Source organism: Garra rufa, chromosome 16 (assembly GCF_049309525.1).
Source record: "Garra rufa chromosome 16, GarRuf1.0, whole genome shotgun sequence".
In the NCBI taxonomy this organism is placed as follows: Eukaryota; Metazoa; Chordata; class Actinopteri; order Cypriniformes; family Cyprinidae; genus Garra; species Garra rufa.
The window spans coordinates 4,894,450-4,918,391 of NC_133376.1; the positions used below are offsets into that span (position 1 = coordinate 4,894,450).

The 23,942-nt window shown below is 34.9% G+C and overlaps 1 protein-coding gene across 1 annotated transcript in view; it reads left to right on the forward strand.

Moving 5' to 3' along the window:
* Nucleotides 1–23,942, forward strand: part of mgat4b (alpha-1,3-mannosyl-glycoprotein 4-beta-N-acetylglucosaminyltransferase B) — a 225,721-nt gene that overhangs the window by 124,226 nt on the left and 77,553 nt on the right. Inside the window, exons 3-6 of the mRNA XM_073820494.1 lie at nt 2,795–2,938; nt 6,298–6,431; nt 17,993–18,039; nt 19,871–19,984. Coding sequence (XP_073676595.1) covers nt 2,795–2,938; nt 6,298–6,431; nt 17,993–18,039; nt 19,871–19,984 — 439 coding nt within the window. The remainder of the gene's footprint in view (nt 1–2,794; nt 2,939–6,297; nt 6,432–17,992; nt 18,040–19,870; nt 19,985–23,942) is intronic.

The window sequence follows — 23,942 nt, forward strand, 5'->3', positions numbered from 1 at the left end:
TTATAGGAAGCGTTTAATTGTTGTAATAGCCAATAAAGACTTCTCTGTTGATTATTGAGAAGGGTATGAATAATTTTGGACATGACACTTTTTGTTCAAATGTAAATAAAAGATGAGTAATAATTTTTTCCACAATGATGCCTCTTGTACATCGTCTTATTATCTTCTTTGTATTAATCGCATGCGTTAACGCGGTAACATTGACAGTCCTAGTTTTTATCTAGAAAATGTCCAAAACAACTTTTTTCCCCATCACAAATATCAGTTAGTAACTTTTGTGTTCCACAGAAGAAAAAAGTCATACAGGTTTAAACAACATGAGGGTGACTAAATGATTACAGAATTTTCATTTTTGGGTGAATTGTCCCTTTAGTGTGAGAAAAATACTAGTATTTGTAACTTCTATAAATCTAAACCATCACTTACAGCCAACATTCATACAACTTTCATAAGCTCACATACTCTAGATTTAATTGTGATATTGATTTATTTTGTACATTTTGTGGTTTCCTTGCAAAAACCTGTTTTCATTTATTTTTTATTTGTTTTTGGTCAGATTTCTGCTCATTCATTAAGGATCACATCATGCCCAGCTGTCAGCTGTGTTTTAAAAATGTGTGTGTGTGTTTATTACGTATGTGTCTTTTCATAAGGAATATCATTAAGCTGCTACTCCTGTACTCTTAAAAATAAACATGCTTAGCGATGCCATAGAAGAACCTTTTTTGTCTAAATGGTTCCATAATGAACCTTTAACATCTGAAGAACCTTTTGTGGTGAAAGAAGGTTCTTCAGATTATAAAAAGGTAAGAAAGAGATGGTTCTTTAAAGAACCTTTGACTGAATGGTTCTTTGTGGAACCAAAAATGGTTCTTCTATGGCACTGTGAAGAACCTTTTAAAGCACCTTTATTTTTAAGAGTGTATTAGCTACATTTAGTATAAATGTAGCTATGGGGGAAATAAGCCTTTAAATACAGTCTGAGAATTAAAACATAACATTTATTAAACTTTAATTTCATTTAATAAACTCAATATTTATTATCTATTATTACTTTGTCTTTTGCTTTCTTTATTTGCTTTAAAGACAATAATCATTTTTAAATTCAATAATAAAATAAAATAAATGTTGATTTTAAAAATGTTTATTTCTGTTGTTTGATTTTATGTACAGTGCAATCAGAAAGGATTCAGTCCCCCTTCACTTTTTTCAGTTTTATGTTGCAGCCTGATCCTACAATTGTTTAAATTATTTTTCCCTTTAATCTATCCTTATCTCATAATGACAAAATGAAAACAGATTTTTAGAAATGCCTGTAAATTTATTAAAAAGAAAAAAACTGAAATATCACATTTACATAAGTATTCAGACCCTTTACTCAGTACTTAGTTAAAGCACCTTTGGCAGCAATTACACCTGGATTGGGGGATTTTCTGCTATTCATATTTGCAAATCCTCTCAAGATCATTCGGGTTGTATGGGGATAATGGTTGGACAGCCATTTCAGGTTTTCCTATCTGCATATATGATCACGGAGCTCAACTAGAGGGACCAGTCTAGACGAGGCCCTTCTTCATCAATCGCTCAGTTTCTTTCATTTGAGAATTATGGAAGCCACTGTATTCTTGGGAATCTTCAGTGCAGCAGAAGTTTTTTGTAGTCTTCCCCAGATGCAATCCTGTCTCTGAGCTCTGCAGGCAGTTCCTTTGACCTCATGGCTTGGTTTTTAGCTCTGATATGCATTGGCAGCTGTGAGGCCTTTTATAGAGAGGCGTTTGCCTTTCCAAATCATGTCCAATCAATTTCATTCATCACAGGTGGACTCCAATCAAGGTGTAGAAACCTGAGCTAAATTTCAAGTAAATTTCAAGTATTGTTGCAAAGGGTCTGAATACTTATGTAAATGTGATTTACAATTTTTTTTTTTGGTCCCACTTTACATTAGGTGGCCTTAACGACTATGTACTTACATTTAAATTAATCATTTGGTACAATGTACTCATTGTGTACATACATGTTTTTACATTGTACTTATCTTTAAAAAACCTATATGTAATTATATTTGTAATTAATTTCGGTAATTACCACTGTTGACCCATCTCTTATACCCTAACCTACCCTTAAACCTAACCATACCACCAAACCTGTCCCTAACCTTACCTATATCCCACCTTAATAGAATCAAAAGTGTTTTGCAATGCAATATGACCACATTAAATACATTGTACTTATTTTTTGATGTAAGTACATTATAGTTAAGGCCACCTAATGTAAAGTGTGACCTTTTTTTTTTAGTTTTTCTTTTTAATCAATTTACAGACATTTATAAAATTCTGTTTTCATTTCGTCATTATGAGGTACGGAGTGTATTAATGAGAAAAAAAATGAATTTAAACAATTGTAGTAACAGGCTGCCACATTTTTGTTTCCTGGCTGTATTTGTAAATCTCTAAAACCTTATTTATTTATTCATTTTTTAAAGAAGTGACAATCTTCTTTATTATAAAGCATTACAATAATCTATTCTTGAGGTCATGAATGCATGAATTAACGTTTCAGCATTTGACATTGAGAGCATAGGTCGTAGTTTCGATATGTATTTGAGATGGAAAAAATCTATTCAAAAGAATGTTGTGGTCAATAGTGTCAAACGCAGCGCTAAGATCCAGTAGCACTAATAGAGAGATACAACCCTGATCGGATTTGTTACTCTAATAAGAGCAGTCTCAGTAATATGATATAATCAGCTGACCACGACAGACACGTATTAATGTGTGATTGTCATCTCCTTCAGATGAGACCAAGCTGAAGTTGTGGAACGTGACCAGCAGTAAGAATGTTCTTCAGCTGCCCAGCATCTTCCACCATCTGCCGCACCTGCTCGCCAAGGAAACCAGCCTCCAGCCGGCCGTGCACATCGGCCAGGGCCGCACCGGAGGTTAGTGTGTGCAGCAGAGAAAACAACCCTGTAATGAGTTTCTCTCTGTAATGTGTGATATGTTTTGTTACATTCTCCTTCAGGCCTGTCTAGTTATACAGATTCTGTGTGAAATACGGGTTTAGTGCCTCTAGTGACCTGCAGCTGTCAGATGAGTTCATGTGATATTGTTGATTCTCTGTGTTCACCGTCTCTGAGCAAGTGTTGTTGATTGTGCAACTAACATGAAGCAGTTTATGACTAACACTGAACACGAAGAAAACACTGAAACAGCACTAACATCAATATCTGCTGAGATGGTGAGGAGATATGTAATCTAGCATACAGGTCGACCAAGTTATTCTTATTTCTTTGTGTTGTACATCAATAATAGATACTTGATGAATATGGTTTAACTATATCAGCTTTTATAGATCTATGGGGTAGAATTCAAATTTATGTTTAATTTAAAGGGGTCCTATTATGCTCTTTTACAAAGTCTTTGTTGTGGGGGTGCACTACAAAATGCTCTCATGCTTGGTGGTTTGAAAAACACATTATTTTTCACATAATTTACATTATTACAATAGCTTTTTTTCCAGACTGGCACAAATGGCTCGATTAGTTCCGGGTTTGATGAAGGTCCGCCTTCCGAAAAACGAAGTTTGTTGTGATTGGTTAGCAGTCCCACTGCATTGCTATTGGCAAACAGCTCAGACGGCGTTTCAGTCCAGCCCCTTCCCAAAGCAGCAAGTTCTGTGTACAACTGTCAGCGTAAAATAGATTAAAGTGATTCTTATGTTTTAAATATGGATATTTTTCCTACAAAAACACACCAGATCACTAAAGGAGGCTTTTACTGACCCCTCCGAAGCCATGCAAGGTACTTTTTATTAAGGATCGACTTGTTTTGGACTGATGGGGAGAAACATGTCTATGCCGCTCTAAAGCTTGGGAGTGCCAGGATTATTTTTAATATAACTCCTATTGCATTCGTCTGCAAGAAGGAAGTCATATACACCTAGGATGCATGGAGGATGAGTAAATAATATGCTAAAGTATTGTTGGTCCTATCGTCAGCCTGCGAGATCACCTATACATGATATTATTATTATGCTAATTTATTTAATTATTTGCATGCCTGAACCAGCTCCAGCATAAGGCTAGTGAAGCTATCTACACTGTATGATGAATAAATCTCTTGCCACACACTGCACACTCTCCGATGATCGTCACTCTAGTCAATGCTTGTGTTTACATCGACCATCTATACCTCACACGTCAACAGCATGGCTTCAACACGGCTACTGGAGCAGTTCGCAGCCACTTTAGTCAATGCTCGTGTTTATACGAGTTGCCCTGCGGCTCGCTGAAGCTTTCCAGAAGCGGCTGTACGTAAGTTAGACGAATCGGAAAACAAATAGTACTGTAGTCCAAAGGAGCCGTTCGTTGTAGTTCTTGAAAAGGGATTTTCTTAAAACGAAATATTTCCCTTTGGAGTGGACTTTGAGATTTTGTAAATTTGTAGGTGTTTTTATGTCCAAACATACACACCACACACTGGCTAAAATTCAAAAAGCTTCTACTGCTAGGTCCATACCTACAGCTAGAGTTGATCTGTTCCTTTAACATTTAGGATGCTAAATTAGTAATAAAGTTATCCTTCTCAATAGAAATGCAATAAATAGTCATTTGTACTGTAACAAAAGTAGAATGAATGCACATTGAACATCAAGTTTAAACATGTATATGTGGTTTTATTTATGTATGTATGTATGTATGTATGTATATATGTGTTTGTCTTGTCTTGTCTTGTCTTGTCTTGTCTGTCTGTCCGTTTAAGGCATGACACTGCAGGTGAATAGGGTAAAAAAAATCCTTACTTACCCAGTTGATTGATTACTTTGATAATTCAAACATTTTTTTGTATTACACGTTTTCTAAAATGTTAGGTTTAAATAAATAAAAAATGTGCTAACTTGCATACATTTATGGTCCAAAAATCTAAACACTGGATGAAGTCAGTTTCAAAATTCTTGTTAGTTTTTTTTTATTTTACATATTAGAGTCAGTGTTTTTACAGAGGGAATAGACAGGAAACACTATATTATTTTTTTTTTTTACCATTTTTGGGGAATAAAATGCATAAAATCAAGCAAATTATATATGAACAAATCCCTCTGTAAAAAACCTTCAGGATATAGACAGGAATAAAAATGTAAAGTTTGATGAGTGTAAGTGCTACTGAAGTGGAGATTTATGGCTCAGTGTAGAAGAAAAAACTAATTTTAAGAAAACGGTTTTTAAAAATATATATTGTAATTGAAATCTATTGACACAAATAGATAAAGTTCTATAAAAGAAATGTTGTTTTCTTTCCACTATAGTCTGAAAAAACACTTTATGAAAAACCAAAAAGCCCAAAATCTCAAACGTGACATGCAGGTGCATGAAAAACAGTGTTTTTGCCTGCAGTGTCTCCCCTTAAGAAATTAGTGCTTTTTTCCAGCAAGGACAAATTAAACTGATCAAAAGTGACAGTTCAGACTGTTACTATTCATCAGAATAGAATCCTAAAAAAAATGTATAAAGCGTTCTGCAAAAATGATAAGTCGCAAAACTGTTTTAAATATTGATAATAAGCAACATTTCTTCAGCAAAAAAGTTATTTTAAATTGCAATAATACTTTACTGTATTTTTTTGACCAGAATCATGCAGTATGCTATACATCATAGACTTCTTTCAGACCTCAAACTTTAGAACATTATTGTACTTATTTCATTGTGCGATTCCCTGATGTCATCATCCTGTAATACCAAATTCAAATGACTCTCTGATGTGCATTTTTGTCCCTTTTGTGCGATTTCAGCGGTTTGAAAAATATGCCCTCATAAAAGTAAAATATGCAGCTGAAAATAAAAAAAGTTAATTGCATTGTCTGAGTCTTTGCGATCCTCATACCCCAATATTCGTCAAACGCTTATTATATCATCACTCTTAAAATGTATTGTCTCTTCTCTTTGTCTGACTCATGAAAAGATGTCGCACCTCTCTCATACTGCTCTCCATCTCCTGTCCTGGCTCTCTGCCCGGCTGTGTCTGGGTCTCTGGCCCATCTGAGTGGACAGTTCTCTGTGGTGCTGTCCAACACAGCCTCAGCCCCCGGTGGGGAGGAGATGCTCGCTGTCCCGCAGGCTCAGTGGGGAGCTGCTCTCCATCCAGCTTTAATTAGGATTGAGCTCTTAGAAATGCAAATGCACAGTCAGACAGGTCTCTGCAGGCTGAAGGGAGTGTGTGAATGGTACAGTATGCTTTAGTGGTGATCTGTCAAAAGTTAATGCACACGGGGCTGATTAGTGACTTTCTCTCTGTCTCTCAGTGTCGATAGTGATGGGGGTGCCCAGTGTGAAGAGAGAGGTGCACTCCTACCTGACAGACACGCTGAGCTCGCTGATGTCAGAGCTGAGTCCGGCCGAGAAGGAGGACTGCGTGATTGTCGTCTTCATTGCGGAGGTAAGATCAAAATGTTGGTGCATCTTAAAGAATATGAGGAATGGATTTTTGCATTTTTTCACATGACGATGTAGAATTTTCGTTGCGATCCACAAAAATTATCATTTTGACGGACAGGGTAATAAAAATCCTGTCATAATCTATTATAACTCATCATATTAATTTTCATATTTTAATTACAATAACTAGGGGTGTGACGAGACATTTATCTCAAGAGACCCCGAGACTGGGTTCACGAGAACGAGATTTTTAAACTTTTTTAAAAGATATCCTCAATGATGAAATATATAGGGAAAAGTATTATTTTATGCAAAAAAGGTAGGTGCATTTTGATATGAAATTAAACTTCTATTTTAATGAATTATATGCAGTAGTAACCATGTAAACTAAAGCTGCATGATACTGGATACATTTGAAAAACAATTTTCTTTTATTAATTGGAGATCATGATTCTGAAGAAAGAAGAATTAGAAATCTAAACAAAATTACGTAATTTTCTGACAAAATGTTCATTGCTTAAGTCTGTATTCAAACAAAATTTTAAAAATGAAGGAGTCAGTGTCTCAATTCATAGACTTGTTTCACTATTGGAATCTCTTGAATGAATGATTCGATGATAAATACTTTTTAAAACTTTTTTGATCGCTACTATAGACAATAAGTGTTTATTCCCAAACTATAAGCTTGTATCCCAGTACTTGCCGTATTTAAATGTATGTAACAAAGAAAAAATGATCATTATGTGGTTGAAAAGACTGCTTGTTTTGCTCTTACTGGATCAGCAGCAGCAAGAATGCAGATTGGAATGTCTTTAAAGGGGTAGTTCACCCAAAAATGAAAATTTGATGTTTATCTGCTTACCCCCAATGCATCCAAGATGTAGGTGACTTAGTTTCCTCAGAAGAATACAAACGAATATTTCTTTTTCGAAAACCGGTGCTGTCTGCCAGCCTTATCATGGGTGTGGATGGGCACCAGACCTTTAAAAGTAAACAAAAACATGCACAGACAAATCCAAATTACACCCTGCGACTCATGACAATACATTGATGTCTTAAGACACGAAACGATCGGTTTTTGAGAGAAACTGAACAGCATTTATATCATTTTTTACCTTTGTTACAACGCCACGTCCATCTCTCCTGAGTAAGCGTTCGGCATCAGTCACGTCACATGAGCACGCGCTCTGTGGTAGAATACGCAAACGCCGGAAGCGATCTGTCGCATGTATACGACACTCATTGTTTACACAGAGCACAGAGATTGTGGGTATAGCGGCTATTCAAAATGGTAAATACTTGCGCTTATCCTGATTGTTTAAACCGATTTAAAGCTAAAAGATTACATTAGTTTGCGCAAACTCATCCGGGACTTTTCACTGATTTCCCCTTACGGCGTTTGCGTATTCTACGCTAGAGCGCGTGCTCATGTGACGTGACTGATGCCAAACTCGTGCACATGACAGATGGACGTGGCTGTGTATCAAAGGTAAAAAATGATATAAATACTGTTCAGTTTCTCTCAAGAACCGATCGTTTCGTGTCTTAAGACATCAATGTATCGTCACGAGTCGCAGGGTGTAATTTGGATTTGTCTGTGCATGTTTTTGTTTACTTTTAAAGGTCTGGTGCCCATCCACACCCATGATAAGGCTGGCAGACAGCACCGGTTTTCATTAAAAATCTTCGTTTGTATTCTTCTGAGGAAACTAAGTCACCTACATCTTGGATGCATTGGGGGTAAGCAGATAAACATCAAATTTTCATTTTTGGGTGAACTATCCCTTTAACACCTGTTTCACATCGTGAGCGTCAGTGGAGCGTTGTAATAGACACAACTGATTGTTGCATTCAGGAATAAGATCATGGGTGTTTGAATGAAGATTGCGATCTTTTAACTAGTGATATTGATTTTTTATTACCGATACCAATTATTTGCATGTTTATGTGCCCGATAACCGATATTCATAACCGATATTTATTTGCTATTATACTTCTGTGATTACAACACCACTGAAATGAACAAACCGTTTTATTTATAACAATCACTCCCTCCTTGCATACAAATCAAAACTCTTATTTATACACCAATAAATAAAGGGGTCTGAAAGTGCAAAAAATAAAAGTGCACTGTTACTAAAGTGTTTTTGCTCAAAAATAAAATCTTCAAGTGAGTGAAGTAAGTCCATACTTCACTTTGCTGTCTATTTTTTATGTTGGTCATCTTAAAAAAAAGTGTTGAATGTTAGCAGTCTTTCATGTTAAATTTAATATTCATATTACAACAATAAAAATATTTTATGAAAAGCATGAGCAGCAACACTAACATTATCAATAAGCAAAATAAATATAGAATGTCTGTCTTCAAGCGCTGGAGTCATATCAACTTCGCAGAAATGTAACTTAATTTTAAACTATAGTTTTATTAGGTTTATAAAGCTGTTTATAGGCTAAAGAGTGAAGAATGATTTGCTGGATAATGTTAATTTACTGAGTAATATTCTGAAATATTGAAATATAACAAACAAAACATCGTTTTTATTGCATTTCTGATATGTTATATCACAATTACGTTTTTGAAAAAAAAACAAAAACATTTTTGTCGTTCTAGATTATGAAATGCGTGCTGACAAAGCGCATTCAATTTCTTAGTTATATTTATTTCGAAAATGTTTATTAGCGGAATGATGGTTATATAGTAAATGTTAATATAATTCGGGGTGTTTTAGTGAATCTTGTTAAAAGTTATATGCGGTTGCTGTGCTGGAGCACTTCATGAGCATCAACCCGGTGAGTGAACAGCAAAATGGAAGCCACTTCACGAGACGAATGATGAGCATATAGACGCTCAATAGGGACTGTATTTAATTCAGGCAAGTAAGCGGTAAATTATAGTTCACAAGGAATTGGATTTAGGCTTTCGCCATGATACTGGGTCCTCCTCAAGGTCCTCTTTCCTGCAGAGTTTAGCTCCAAACTTGACAAAACTCACCTGCCAGTTACTTTCTTGTAATCCTGAAGACCCTGATTAGCTATTTCAGGTGAGTTTGATTAGGGTTGGAGCTAAACTCTGTAAGAGAGTGAACAAACGCAGTGGTGCAAACACAAGATTACTCCGTCAACAAAACCATAGAGATCATCTGAGGATTGCAAGACGCTGAGTAGTGTAAGTTGTGAAAAAACAAGTATTTAAATTGCCTTGTTTGTGATCCTAACACCGTATCTACATTGGACGTGGGTGTTGTTGCATCGCAAATCCATTTCTCTTTTCATGTCGGAAATAGACCGGGACATCAGTTTACTGTCTAGGATTTGTCTTGTTGCTTCCCACCACATCCAGTATAGACAGAATCACTGATTATAATGGGTACTGTTGTTTTCAGTTGCATTGCACCATCGGTTGTAGAAACAGGCTAACATTAGGAAAGTGCTCCAGATTGCGTAAGTGAAACACTGTTTGTTTGTTTGCTTTACTTTACTGTGGATTTGTTTATTATACAAGACAGTTTGATGCAGGCTTTTCAGAAAGACTGAAAGTAAAAAATGATGCAGTGCTGAGTCTGACTATATTGGATCCAACAATACTTTTCCAACACATAAGTGTGAGTAAATGTATTTTTACCACTGTTGCATTGTCTGTTCCAGATCATTTGATATTTACATTTACATTACATTTAGACATTTAGCAGACGCAACTTACAAAAGAGGACAATGGAAGTAATCAAAATCAACAAAAGAGCAATAACATGCAAGTGCTATGACAAGTCTCATTTAGCCTAACGCAGTACATGTATAAAGGTTTTTTTTAAATTATATAGTGAATAAAAAGAAGGTAGATAGAATAAAAAAAAGAAAAAGCAAGCTAGTGTTCGAGGCCTAAAAATGGATAGATAGAATACAACAAGAACAGAAAAGCTAGTGTTCTTTTTTTTTTTTTTTAAAGAAAACAAGCAGTAAGTAAATGAATAGAGTATAAGTCTAAAAGAGCGCAGTTTTATTTATTTATTTATTTTTTGAACATAATTAGAATAGAGGGTGCTGGAGTTAGATGTCAAATAAAGATGAAAGAGATTTGTTTTCAGCTGATTCTTAAAGATATATGACGACTACTTTAACCCAAATATTGTTTCAGAGGACCTCACAGTAGTGTTCATCTATTATTTTGATATGCAAAACTGTTGCCAATCATAGCAGTGGGTGTTTACTTCTGAGCCTTCAGAGAGGATTAAAAACACCCTATTACTTCTAAATGATGGTGCTTTCTGATGTAAAAAAAATCTTGCCGACATTAAAAGTAGACGTTAGAGAACATTGTAAAATAATTTTGAAAAATGCAGTTCATGATCCTTTTAAATACCTTCAACATAATTTCAGCATAAAAATACATTTTCTAAACTGCCAGCTTTAATTGTTAATCTACTTTAAGTTTTGTGTAGTCTGTAACTTTAAGAAGCTACTGTACTGTTTGCAAGTCTGTTTCCCCATAGATTATGATTCTGGCTTGTGTAGCTTCTAGCAGCACTGACCCGTAATAACACATCACTGCCCTGCTGTTCAGTCATTAATGTCTGTACACAGCCCAATTAACATAAAGTTGGTGCATATTTCAACACAGGTAATGAAAATACTGCACTTTTTCTTTCCTATACCCCATTAAATACATGAAGTTTTTATGAGGCAGCAGTATATTAGATAACAGATGTATTATGATTATTGCAGTAAGGCATTATCCTGTGTTTGACCACAAATGATTATCACACAAGGACATTGTGCCCTAGACATACTGTACTCTGTTGAGTGTGTTTGAGCCGCTCCACATTAATTAACATTGACTGTAGTTCATGAGTAACTGCCGGCAATGAAATGCAGACTCTCTCTCTCTCTCTCTCTCTCTCTCTCTCTCTCTCTCTCTCTCTCTCTCTCTCTCTCTCTCTCTGTGTGTGTGTGTGTTTTATATGTGTTTGCACACCTCTTACTTTTGTCGTTATTGAAGTACATGCTATACACCATTTTACTGTAATATTATCTGTAATATTATGAGTATCTGTAATATTATGAGTATCTGTAATATTATGAGTATCTGTAATATTATGAGTAATATACACCACCAGACTGGAGTCTGTAGTTCTCTGTTCTTTATTTTCTTGCCTTTTTGTGGTTTGCTGTCCACCATGCTAAAGAGAAAACTCACCTGAAAATGAATATTCTGTGATCGTTCACTCATCCTCATGCCATTCTAAATCTATTTGACTTACTTCCATGGAACATAAAATAAGATTACTGGGCCCAAACTGAGCACAAATTTGCAGTTTGATGCAGTTGCCTGTATACAGTATAACAGACTGTATCTCCCAATATAATGTCTTTTTATATTGGGGGTTGCATTTAAAAATGCATTTAAATTCTTAGTTTTAAAGTTCTTAGTTCCTCAAAAGTCTGATGGATCATATTTGATACATTTAACTTCACAGTTACGGTTCAGTCAGTGTTCATCTTAAAATCAGTTTCAAAAGTTTGGAAACATTATGATTTTTAAATGTTTTAATTAAGTGTTTTATGCTCATCAAGGCTCTATTTATTTGATAAAAAAATACAGTAGAAATAGTAATGTTGTGAAATTTTATTACAGTCAAAAGTTTACATCCCTCTTTCAGAATCTGCCAAATGTTAATAATTTTACCAAAATAAGAAGCATCACACAAAATGTATGTTATTGTTTATTCGGTACTGACCTGAATAAAATATTTCACATAAAAGTTGTTTACATATAGTCCACAAGAGAAAATAATAGTTGAATTTATAAGAATTACCCTATATACTTGATTCTTAATACTGTGTTGTTACTTGAATGATGCCTTGTTTGTCCTGAACAGTTAAACTGCCTTGTTCTTCAGAAAAATCCTTCAGTTCCAACAAATTCTTTAGTTTTTCAGCATTTTTGTGTATTTGAACCCGTTTCAACAATGACTGTGTGATTTTGAGATCCATCTTTTCACACTGAGGACAACTGAGGGACTCATATGCAACTATTACAGAAAGTTCAACTACTCACTGATGCTCCAGAAGGAAAAACCATGCATTAAGAGCCTTAATGCTTTTATAATTTAAAGATCAGGGTAAATTTAACTTACTTTGTCTTTTGGGAAACATGTAGCTATCTTCTGTAGCCTCTGTAGGGCAGAATTAAATAAAACATATGCTATTCAGACAAAATAAGAAAAATGTACACATCTGTTTAAAAGTTTTCACCCCCTTAATGCAGAATTTTCCTTCTGGAGCATCAGTGAGTAGTTGAACCTTCTGTAATAGTTGCATATGAGTCCCTCAGTTGGCCTCAGTGTGAAAAGATGGATCTCAAAATCACACAGTCATTGAAATAATTTTCTATTTAATTATATTTAAAAATGTAATTTATTCCCGAGATTATAAAACAGAATTTTTAGCATTATTACTCCAGTCTTAGTTTCACATGATCTTTCAGAAATCATTCTAATATGTTGATTTGCTGCTCAGTTATTGAATAACTGAATAGAAAGTTCAAAGGAACAGCATTTGTTTGAAATTATTTTTTTTTAATGTTATAAATGTTTTAATTGTCACTTTTCATCAATTGAATGCATATTTGTTGAATAAAAGCATTAATTTCTATTTCTGTACCACAATCTGTAGGGGGTTGTTTTTGAGAATTATACTGAAAGGCCCTTTACTTGCTAAAAACATGACCAGCAATGTTGATCATTTAGAGGCCTTAATATCAAATATTGTACAGTTTATAGGTACTGAAATACACAGAATTTTTTTAAATGGCTTCTGATTCATGTACTATATTCCAGTAGTTTTTTGTGAAGAGTAAAATTCACTGAAAATAGTTGACATTCATTTATTCACTAAAATTGAATATTCATCATTCACACATGATCTTCACATTTTCTCCTTTTGTGTTCCAGTAGGGTGAGTGAATGATGGTAAAATGTTTGTTGTCTGGGTGAAATTTTAAAAATCTGATTATATTAATTAACTTGCAGCTTTTGATAAAGAACTTACTTCTTGACCATTAATAAAGTATGTTCTGTAAGTGAGTTATGTGAATAAAATAGATGTGCTGTACTCCTCGTTGTCACATTTCATTGCTTTCCAAGGAGTTTGTCATTTTCATACACCTGCAACTTATTCAGATTCAAGCAGACCCATTTGCATGTACTTTGCATATACAATTTAGATGCATGCCAGTCAGTTTCATTGATATACAGCATGGTACGGCTTTCAGTAGATGCAAATGTGTCGAGACAAACTCAGAATGTGGAGAAAGATGTGCTTTGTTGATGTCTCACAGGAAATCCTGTTCATTTGATTGCGAGAAACAAAATCACTCATGGTGTTTGCTAAGGCAGGCATCACTATATCCATAACTGTTTCTCATAACCATGACTCTGGTTATGCGACCCAATTCAGATTTCTTGGTCATATGTGACACAGATTGGATCTGCTCTATGACGGTGTAAACAGGAAAAAAACTCATGCATGCAGATATTTCGAGATCAGTTTCAGGCCTGATTCATATGTGGAAATAAATCAGATATAAGTCGGATAAGTCAACTGTCATGTCGCAACAGGCATTTTCTGAGGCATTGCGTTCTGTACGTCATTAAAACTGCTGCAATTTGGTACTTCACATTTAATGACATCTTATAGGATTCTTGCTGGCAAAATAAGTGTAAATGCGCAAAATTTAAATGATCTTTTAACATTTTCTGAGGGGATTACGTTTTCTGCGTTCGCTTCTCCCGCTGACTGTCATCCAAAGTGTGCGCATAATGGTGCTTCCTGTGTGCGATCCCAATAAATACACATATACACAGAATTACACCCTACAATGATTAAAATCCACCCAGTGGTACTTTTTAATCTTTAAAAGTAATATTTTCAGCTTCTTGATGGTGTGACGGCACACAGACAGAGGCCACTCACACAATAGTTGATTGACATGAGCGCCTTACCTTAGGCCCGCCCTCACCGAGCTGAAACAGTCCGACTCCAATTGCCATTGTGTGACTCAGGTGCAGGGCAAGACAAGAATGTCTCAGATTGAGCGATTGAGGTGTTCTGTTGTTGGATGTACTTTAGTTTTTGAAAGGAAAGTGAAGATCCCGATCTACATATGCGTCTATGTTTGTGCAAGTCCTTCGTGATGCAGCTTCACCCACAGCAGAAGTGAGTATAAGGGTTTTTATTCAAATGGCCTTTCTTAATAATGTGCTATAGGCAGTTTCACACCTAAACGTGGCTAAATGCGGCTAAACTAAACATTACGGCTCGTCATCCCACGGCAGAGAGGGGCGGGTCAAGCAGAGCTCATTAGCATTTAAAGGAACATGCAATAGAATGAGTTAATTTTTTGCAGAGCTAATTTTGACAGGGTAAAAGTTTTTTTTACACTACTATTGAGAATTTTTAACCAAAGTATATAGACTTTTCATTAAGAACCTAAAGAATCATATCATATTGTGGAAAATGGGCATCTGATGACCCCTATAATTAAACTGCTTTTGTAGTTTTAATAATCATTTTATTTATAATGAACACATTTGAGTGATTTTTACATGAATGCTTTTGTTTAAATGTAAAATGATAAAGGTAATGCATTATTTGTTTCTTTCTAGACTATTTGTTATACTGTTTTTTGTGCATCTGTTCTTATTTATGATAGCAAAGATAAAAATAGCTATTGTGATCATTAATATAGTAATTATTAGTAAGAACTTTCTCATAATCAACTTTGCTGACTCTATTAACTTCAACAACAAATCAAATCAAACATAATTTTGGAAGTCTTTTAATGTAGAATGTGAAAATAAAAATAACTACTCACAATTGAAAGAACATCTAAACGGACAGCCAAAAAAATCTGACATACACTCTTAAAAATAAAGGTGCTTCACGATGCCATAGAAGAACCTTTTTTGTCTAAATGGTTCAATAAAGAACCTTTAACATCTGAAGAACCTTTCTGTTTCACAAAGGTTCTTTGTGGTGAAAGAAGGTTCTTAAGATAATAAAAAGGTAAGAAAGAGATGGTTCTTTAAAGAACCTTTGACTGAATGGTTCTTTGTGGAACCAAAATGGTTCTTCTATGGCATTGCTTAAAGAACCTTTAAAAGCACCTTTATTTTTAAGACTGTAGACAACAAATCAGAATTGGGCATCAAGACCTGCAGTGTAAACAAGGCTTAAATATTACCATACACCAATGCATTTTGAGTGTAGCCTCTTTTGACTTGAGCTGGTAAGCATCCACCTAGAACTTGTTGTGTAGCATCAGCAGCAGAGCTAAAAACACTTCACACAGTCTAGTAACCTAATAGCAACATACTAAAAACACTCTGAACGCCTTAGCATCTGAAAAACAATATGCTAAAAAATAAACACTGAACGCATACTAAAAATCATTCAGAACACTAGCAAACAGATGGCAACACACTAAAACTCCTCTCTGAACACTTTAGCAACCGAATAGCAACAATCTGAAAACCACTCAAAACACCCAAAGCAGCGCCACTGTGGCCGTTTTTTTCCCCTGTGAAAGCATTGCTCACATTTTCAGGAAATGTAAAAATCTTGCTGATTAGTTTGAGCTGTCTCACAGATATATGTGACCCTGGACCACAAAACCAGTCATAAGGTTAATTTTTTCAAATCTGATATATATACATCATATGAAAGCTCAATAGATAAGCTTTCTACTGATATATGGTTTATTAAGATACATCTATTTGAAAATCAGGAATCTGAGGATGCCAAAAAGTCAAAATACTGAGAAAATCACCTTTAAAGTTGTCCAAATTAGGTTCTTAGCAATGCATATTACTAATCAAAAATTACATTTTGATATATTTATGGTAGGAATATTACAAAAAATCTTCATGGAACATGATCTTTACTTAATTTCCTAATGATTTTTGGCATAAAAGAAAAATCCAAAATTTTGACCCATGCAATGTATTTTTGGCTATTGCTCCAAACATACCCCAGCGACTTAAGACTGGTTTTGTGCTCCAGGGTCACATATGAGATTCACATCTCATAGATACATTTTTCAGTCAGAGGATTTAGGAGGATTTGTTTTCTATGACAGAGGCTTTTAGAGTGATGTCTTTTTGTTCTGTGATTGAACCGTTGAGTAGCTGATGTGACACTAAATAGGTCAGAGTTTTTCATCTCCTAAGTCGCAATCCTCAAGCTTCCTATTTTGTCTGAACAAACAGCAATTCCCATTTCTCTGGAATTGAAAGATTTGGTCAAAGTTGTTGCAGGTGTTTCCTCATCATCTCTCACTCGTTGTCTTCTCTGTGTCTCAGGAGTGGCTATGATCGTTTAAAAAAACAATGACTTAGTCATGAGAGATCCGTGGGAAATAATGAGGATTTGAGGCGTCCGGCAGGTCACGGACACTGCCGCAGTGTCTGTATCCTCACATTATTCCCTCGTATACACTGTCCTTGAATTTTACAGTTCTGGCTCCGTTTGACACAATAGGGTTCATTAATAGTGCTTCAAAACAGCTCTAGAGTATCTGAACACTTAAAGTCGACACAAAACGGAAATTGTAATCTTTTCTCCGCATTATAAAAATTGAACACATGAATTTAAAGATGTGCACGGATAAAGCATTCATAATAAACACTGCATTATTCTTCAAAATAATTGCAAGTTTGATTTCAGTTTCCACAAAAAATGTCTGAATGCAATGGATAACAGAATATAAATCCAAATGGCTTTTATTTATTTAAAGCAAATCCTTGAATAGGAAGTTTTAAACGATAAAGCAATACATCAAGATCTTACGGAAAGAACCAACTGTAATTGACCATATGCACAGATTACTTCCTTGTTTAGACAAGCCAGCTAAGTCATTTCCAGTCAACTGTACTGAGCCGTAATAGGAGTGTACTTTGCTTGTTTTCTCTACATAATCCATTCACAATCGAAAAAAGGTTTTGTTTGTCTAAGAGGACCTGTGTATACTGTTTCAAGAATGACAAACGCGAGTTTAAAAAAATATTATTATTATTTTTCTCAGTTTCTGATAAGAACGAGGCAGTATAGGAGTCTCACGAGTGTCCACCTTTATATAGCACATATAAAATGAGCTTCAGCGGAAGTTTATGAGCTGGCTTATCTTTATACGGAAGTTCTAAAGAACGCTCCATGCATTTGGTCAATTCTGTTCATTGTAATGACGGCTATAGCACCCCTTGTGGAAACCCCAAGAATGCGTCACTTACTTGAATTGCGTTTTGAATGAACCGTGAAATTGAGTCTGAACAGTGAAATCCATCTGCTCTTTTATAGTGGAAAGTGCTTTAGCAGCTCATCGCCATTTGCTTCCATTATTGGACAGTTTTTTCTCTTGACTACAGAGACTGTATAATGTCTTTAGCAGGAAAACTCAGGAAATGAGAATCGACATTGTACTTAAAACATCCATCCAAAAAAACTCCTAAACACTTGTCTAGCCCTAAGGTGAGCATTTATTAAACCATTGATTCTTGCTTTGTTTTGCAGACGGATCAACAATATGCAAATAGTGTCGCTGACAACCTTAAGCGCCTGTGAGTACCCTAGTTTTTTTTATCACTTGTTATGACCACAGTCTGCTTGAGTTTTGTTGATGCATGTGTGTGGAAGATCATGTGACTGCAGACTTTTCCTCACATGCTTTTTGAGGACAGTAACAGAAGAAACAGAAGGGAAGTCCATCCTCTGGGCATTAGAGTTCCTCTGCTTCGTTCTGCTCGTCCCACATTAGTCATGTGCTTGTGTTTATACTGGTTGTTTTTGCAAAGACTTACAATACTGGTGTGTTTTGATTAGATCTTTGCTTTTGTTGGCTCTTATTTCTGTATGTCTACTAATGGGTGTGTTATGTGGGTGCAAAACAGTTATTATGCTGAACTAAAAGTAAAACCACAAAAAAAACATATGTTACAGTTGATATACTTGATAAACCTGATATGCTGAAGTTAAATAAATAAAATTAATAAAAAACATTTTTTTAAAGCAAAAATGACTAACTTTATAAATGAAAAATTAAAATAAAAATGGAAAATATAAAAATGAAAACTATACTAGTGTTATTTCTTTTTGGTAACACTTAAGTTTAGAGACTAATTCTTGCTATTAAATAGTTGCTTGTTAGTCTGCATATTAATATAAAACATATTATACTGCTGTTTATTAGCTCTTTCTAAGCACATATTAATGTCTTATTTTGCATGACCATATTTTTGATCCTTTAATCCTAAGAAATCCTTAAGGGGAGATGCTGCAGGCAATAACGCTGTTATTTCATGCATCTGTCAAATTTGATTTTGGGCTTTTTGCTTTTTCATAAAGTGTTTTTTTTTCAGTCTAGTGGAAAGGAAACACCCAAAAGACACTTTTAAGTGTTTCTTTTATAGCACTTTATCTATTTGTGTCAATAGATTTCAATTACAATACATTTTTTTAAAGGCTGTTTTCTCAAAATGATTTTAAAAATGATAAATCTCCACTTCAGTAGCACTTACACACACCAAACTTTAAATGTTATTCCTGTCTGTATCCTGAAGGTTTTTACAGAGGGATTTGTTCATATACAATTAGCTTGATTTTATACAACATTTTACTCCTCCAAAAATTTAAAAAAACAAAAAAAAAACATGATTTTCTGTCTGTTCAAAGATTTTTCTGAATTATGGAGTGACAAAATGAGATACCCAAACATTTAACTCTAATATGTCAAAAAAATAAAACAAGAATTTCAAAACTGATTTGATCCAGTGTGTTTAGATTTTTGTACTAGAAATGTATGCAAAATAGTGCATATTTCATTAAATAATGGCTCATTTTCATATTTAAAACCTAAAATTTGAGAAAACTTGTAATACAAAAAAATGTTTGCAATTATTAATGTAATCAATCAACTGGGTAAATAAGGTGACAACTATTAGTTAATTTTTTTAACCCTATTCACCTGCAGTGTCTAGTTTGCTTTTTATGAGAATTGGTTCCAAACTAGTGTGACCTTCTTTTTTATTATGTTTAACAGTAAAGCTTTTAAAACTTAAAATCCTTTAAAAATTATAACGTATACTGTAGATGCACCGTTCACACAGTCGGCTGGAACTAGTGCTCTCCAACTCCAAAAGGGCCTAAAACACCATTAAATATAAAATTATACAATAGCTTTGTGTGAAAACACTCAAATTTAAGTCATAATTTGCTGAAAATGTTCCTCTCAGATGTTATTCTGCATATTCAAAAGTTGACTGCACCAGCACATAGGCTACTTTCAGTGTATGGAAAAGAGTAGCTTGGACATTTTAATAAACATCAAGTCCAAAGTCAAACAGAATGGTTTGAATGTAAATGATGCCCTTCCTTTCTCTGTATGTGCTTCAGGTTTCCAGGGGAGATTCAGTCTGGGCTGTTGGAGGTCATCTCTCCCTCCATCCATTTCTATCCAGACTTCTCTCACCTCAAAGAGTCGTTTGGTGACCCTAAAGAGCGAGTCAGGTAATACGACTGCTGCACACATCCTATCTGTGAGTGAATGTGTGTGTTTTGTTCTAATTATCCATGAATCATCAGTGTGAACACTGAGCTACAACTGCCCCTCTCAGCGATTAGCATCTCACACACAGTGAGTCAGTGTGAAAAACATACAGTGCCTTGCGAAATTATTCATACCCCTTCATTTTTGTCACATTTTGTTATGTTGCTGCCTGATGTTACACTACTTTAAATTACTTTTTTCCCACATCAATCTACACTCCCTACTCCATAATGGCAAAGCAAAAAATAGTTTTTTAACATTTGTGCAAATTTATTAAAAATAAAAAACTGAAATTGCATAAGTATTCATACCCTTTTCTGGGACACTCGAAATTTAGCTCAGGAGCATTCATATTGCTTCTAGATGTTACTACACTTGGAGTGGAGTTAAACTGTGGCAAATTCATTTGAATGAGTATGATTTAGAAAGGCACACACCTCTCAGAAAAGGTCTAACAGCTGAAAATGCATATCAGAGCAAAAACCAAGTCCTGAGGTCAAGATAACTGCCTGTAGAGCTCAGTGACAGACTTGCGTTAAGGCAATGATCTAGGGAAGAGTTCAGAAAAAATCTGCTGCATTGAAGGTTCACAGAAGCATTATCCATAACGGAAGACGATTGGAACAACTAGGACTCGAGAAAATGTCTGCCAGCCCCCATCCAAGCTGACAGAGCTTGAGAGGTGAAAAGGTGAGGTAAAGAATGGCAGATAATTGCCAAATGCAGATGTGCAAAGCTTGTCACATCAGACCCAAAAAGACTTGAGGCTGTAAAGGTGCTTCAACTACGTACTGAGTTAAGGGTATGAATACTTATGCAATCTACTTATTTCAGTGTTTTATTTTTAATAAATTTGTCAAATTTGCAAATCTGGTTTTTGCTTTGTCATTATTATGGTGTATGGAGTGTAAACTGATGGGAGGAAAAACTAATTTCAAGCAGTTTAACATAATGCTGCAACAAAACAAAATGTGAAAAAAATGAAGGGGTATGAATACTTTGGAAAGCACTGTATCTATTTCCACACAGTGATCACATGTACAGCAATGCAGTTTACATTTGCTGCTTTCGATTCTGCAAGTGACTTACATTATGACTCGTGTATGAATCCGTTTTGCCACAGTAAATGTGTGAAATTGAGTTAGCTAGAGGCATGTATGTTCATGTACTCGGGTTTCAGGTCCTATGAAAAGGCTCTCTGCTGAGCAGAAAGTTCTGCCTGAACTTAAATGAGCTTTATTTGTGTGTGCGCGTGTTTCCCCAGGGTCAGGCTTCTTTATGCTTTATTCATGAGTGCACACACACTTCCAGCATCTCTGTTCTGTCAGTTCAGTTTAATTAACACAAACGCACAACTAAACCAAAGAATGTCACTGCACACATACACTGCTTATCTGCAGCCTGTCACATCAATGCTGAATCAAGCGTCTCACACACACACACACACACACACACACACTCTCGCAGTGCCACTATGTATGCTGAATTAAAAGATGTTGCAGTTAATTTCATAATTATGAATCATTTGTGTAATTACATTTTTTGGAAAGGTGTTTTATTGGGTGAGCTGTTGGCATGCTTCAGTGCAATCCATTGAACACATTGAACACACTTCTGTCCCTTACAGCTTTGTTTTCATTGCTGTCAGAAATTCAAGGTTTGCCAAGCAGGGGTTTGTGAGGGAATGGAAGAGGGTTCAAAAGCTGGTGAAAATCTAATAACTAATTAAGTTGAATGTAAAATTGAAATAAACAAATGGGGCTGGGTGATAATGCCGATATAGCTTAGTGCGCTTGTCATATCAAATGCTGACATCTAATGAAATTGTCCGACGCACTGCATGCTTCAGAATGAAGTGCAACACTGCCATTTACGCATGAGCAGTTCACGATCCAACGTCTCAGATTGGCTTAGTTCACAATAAATGCAGCAAAGTCCCATTTCTGCATGTGCTTTTTTTACATACTCAAATTCACAAATTCCAGCATTTTATAGACATTTAGAGCATATGTGACCCTGGACCACAAAACACTGGTATATTTGTAGCAACAGCCAACAATACATTGTATGGGTCAAAATTATCAATTTTATGCCACAAATCATTAGGATATTAAGTAAAGATCATGTTCCATGAGGATATTTTGTTCATTTCCGACAGTAAATATATCAAAACTTACCTTTTGATTAGTGATATGCATTGCTAAGAACTTCGTTTTGATAACTGTAAATGTGATTTTTCCTCAATATTTAGATTTTTTTGCACCTTCCAGATTTTCAAATTGTATCTAGGGCAAATATTGTCCTATCCTAACAAATCGTACATAAATGCTTATTTATTCAGCTTTCAGATGATGTATACATGGTGATGGTTCATCAGAGAAGGAATGCCATTCCAAAGCGGAAGCTGAGGATCAGATTTTGATTAAAGATTACCAAAACAAACTATTTTTAGAGGATTAACTTGCACAGATTAATTGTTCACTGTAATGCTAACAATATGCACTAACAAAATAAATATTGTACATTTTGATTTCATGCTGAATTAAAGAAAGCTCCACCAAAATAAAACCTTAAGGATTTTAAATGTAAAAAGGAAGAATTTATACATCTTTATACTGTATACTGTAACTTGTATTATTATCAAATATTTATTGTTTTTATTTTAAAATGTAATTGTAATATAGAACAGTACTATATGTCTGTCTTTTTAAATTAGAATTTAAACATAATAATAATAATAATAATAATTATTATTATTATTATTATTATTATTACTATTATTATTATTGTTGTTGTTGTTTGATTGGGTTCTTCAAAAAAGAAGTTCACTTCCAGAACAAAAATTTATAAAAAAATGTACTCACCCACTTGTCATCTTTTATCAAGATGTTCACATCTTTTTTTTTCAGTCATAAAGAAATTATGTTTTTTGAGGAAAATATTTTAGGATTTCTCTGCATATAATGGACTTCTATGGTGCCCCTGAGTTTGAACTTCCAAAATGCAATTTAAATGCAGCTTTAAAGGGCTATAAAGATTCCCAGCCAAGGAAGAAGGGTCTTATCTAGTGAAACAATTGTTATTTTCTAAAAGTAAATGACAATTTATATACTTTTTAACCTCAAATGCTCTGTGTGAACTGTGTATTGCGGTTCACTACAGTTGGGGTAGGTTTAAAAAACTCCCATCTAATTTTGTCCTCCAACTTCAACATTGTTCTACATCGGTGCAGAAGTACAGACCCAGTGTTTACAAAGTGAACGTGCAAAGAAGATCGAACACCCTTTACAAAAAAAGATAAAACAGCAATGTAGGGCAATTTTGAAGTTGGAGGAGAATATGAGATGGGAGTTTTTCGACATACACTGTCTAGAACCGGAATAAATTGCCTTTTTTCTTTCTATCTGTCTTTGAAAATGACAGATCGTTTCGCTAAATAAGACCCTTCTTCCTTGGCTGGGATCGTTAAGAGCTCTTTGAAGCTGCATTTAAACTGCATTTTGTAAGTTTAAACTCGTGGGCACCATAGAAGTCCACTATATGGAGAGAAATCCTGAAATGTTTTCCTCAAAAAACATAATTTTGTTACGACTGAGGAAAGAAAGACATGAACATCTTGGATGACAAGGGGGTGCATTATCTGTAAATTTTTGTTCTGGAAGTGAGCTTCTCCTTTGAACACCAAAGTAAATGTAATGTAGGCTTAGACACTATCACAATTCAAAGAGGTTTGAGTCCCCTTTTAAGTCCAGCTAAATCAAAAATAAACACTTACTAAGGAGTTCAGCTGACAAAAACGTTAGGGAGCCCCTGGTGTAAAAGTGATTGGATGATTTTCTATGAAAGTATAGTTACAGTAGCGTGAGCTCAGCTGTTCATGTGATTGCTGATAACAAGAAGAACAAATATATTCCCAAA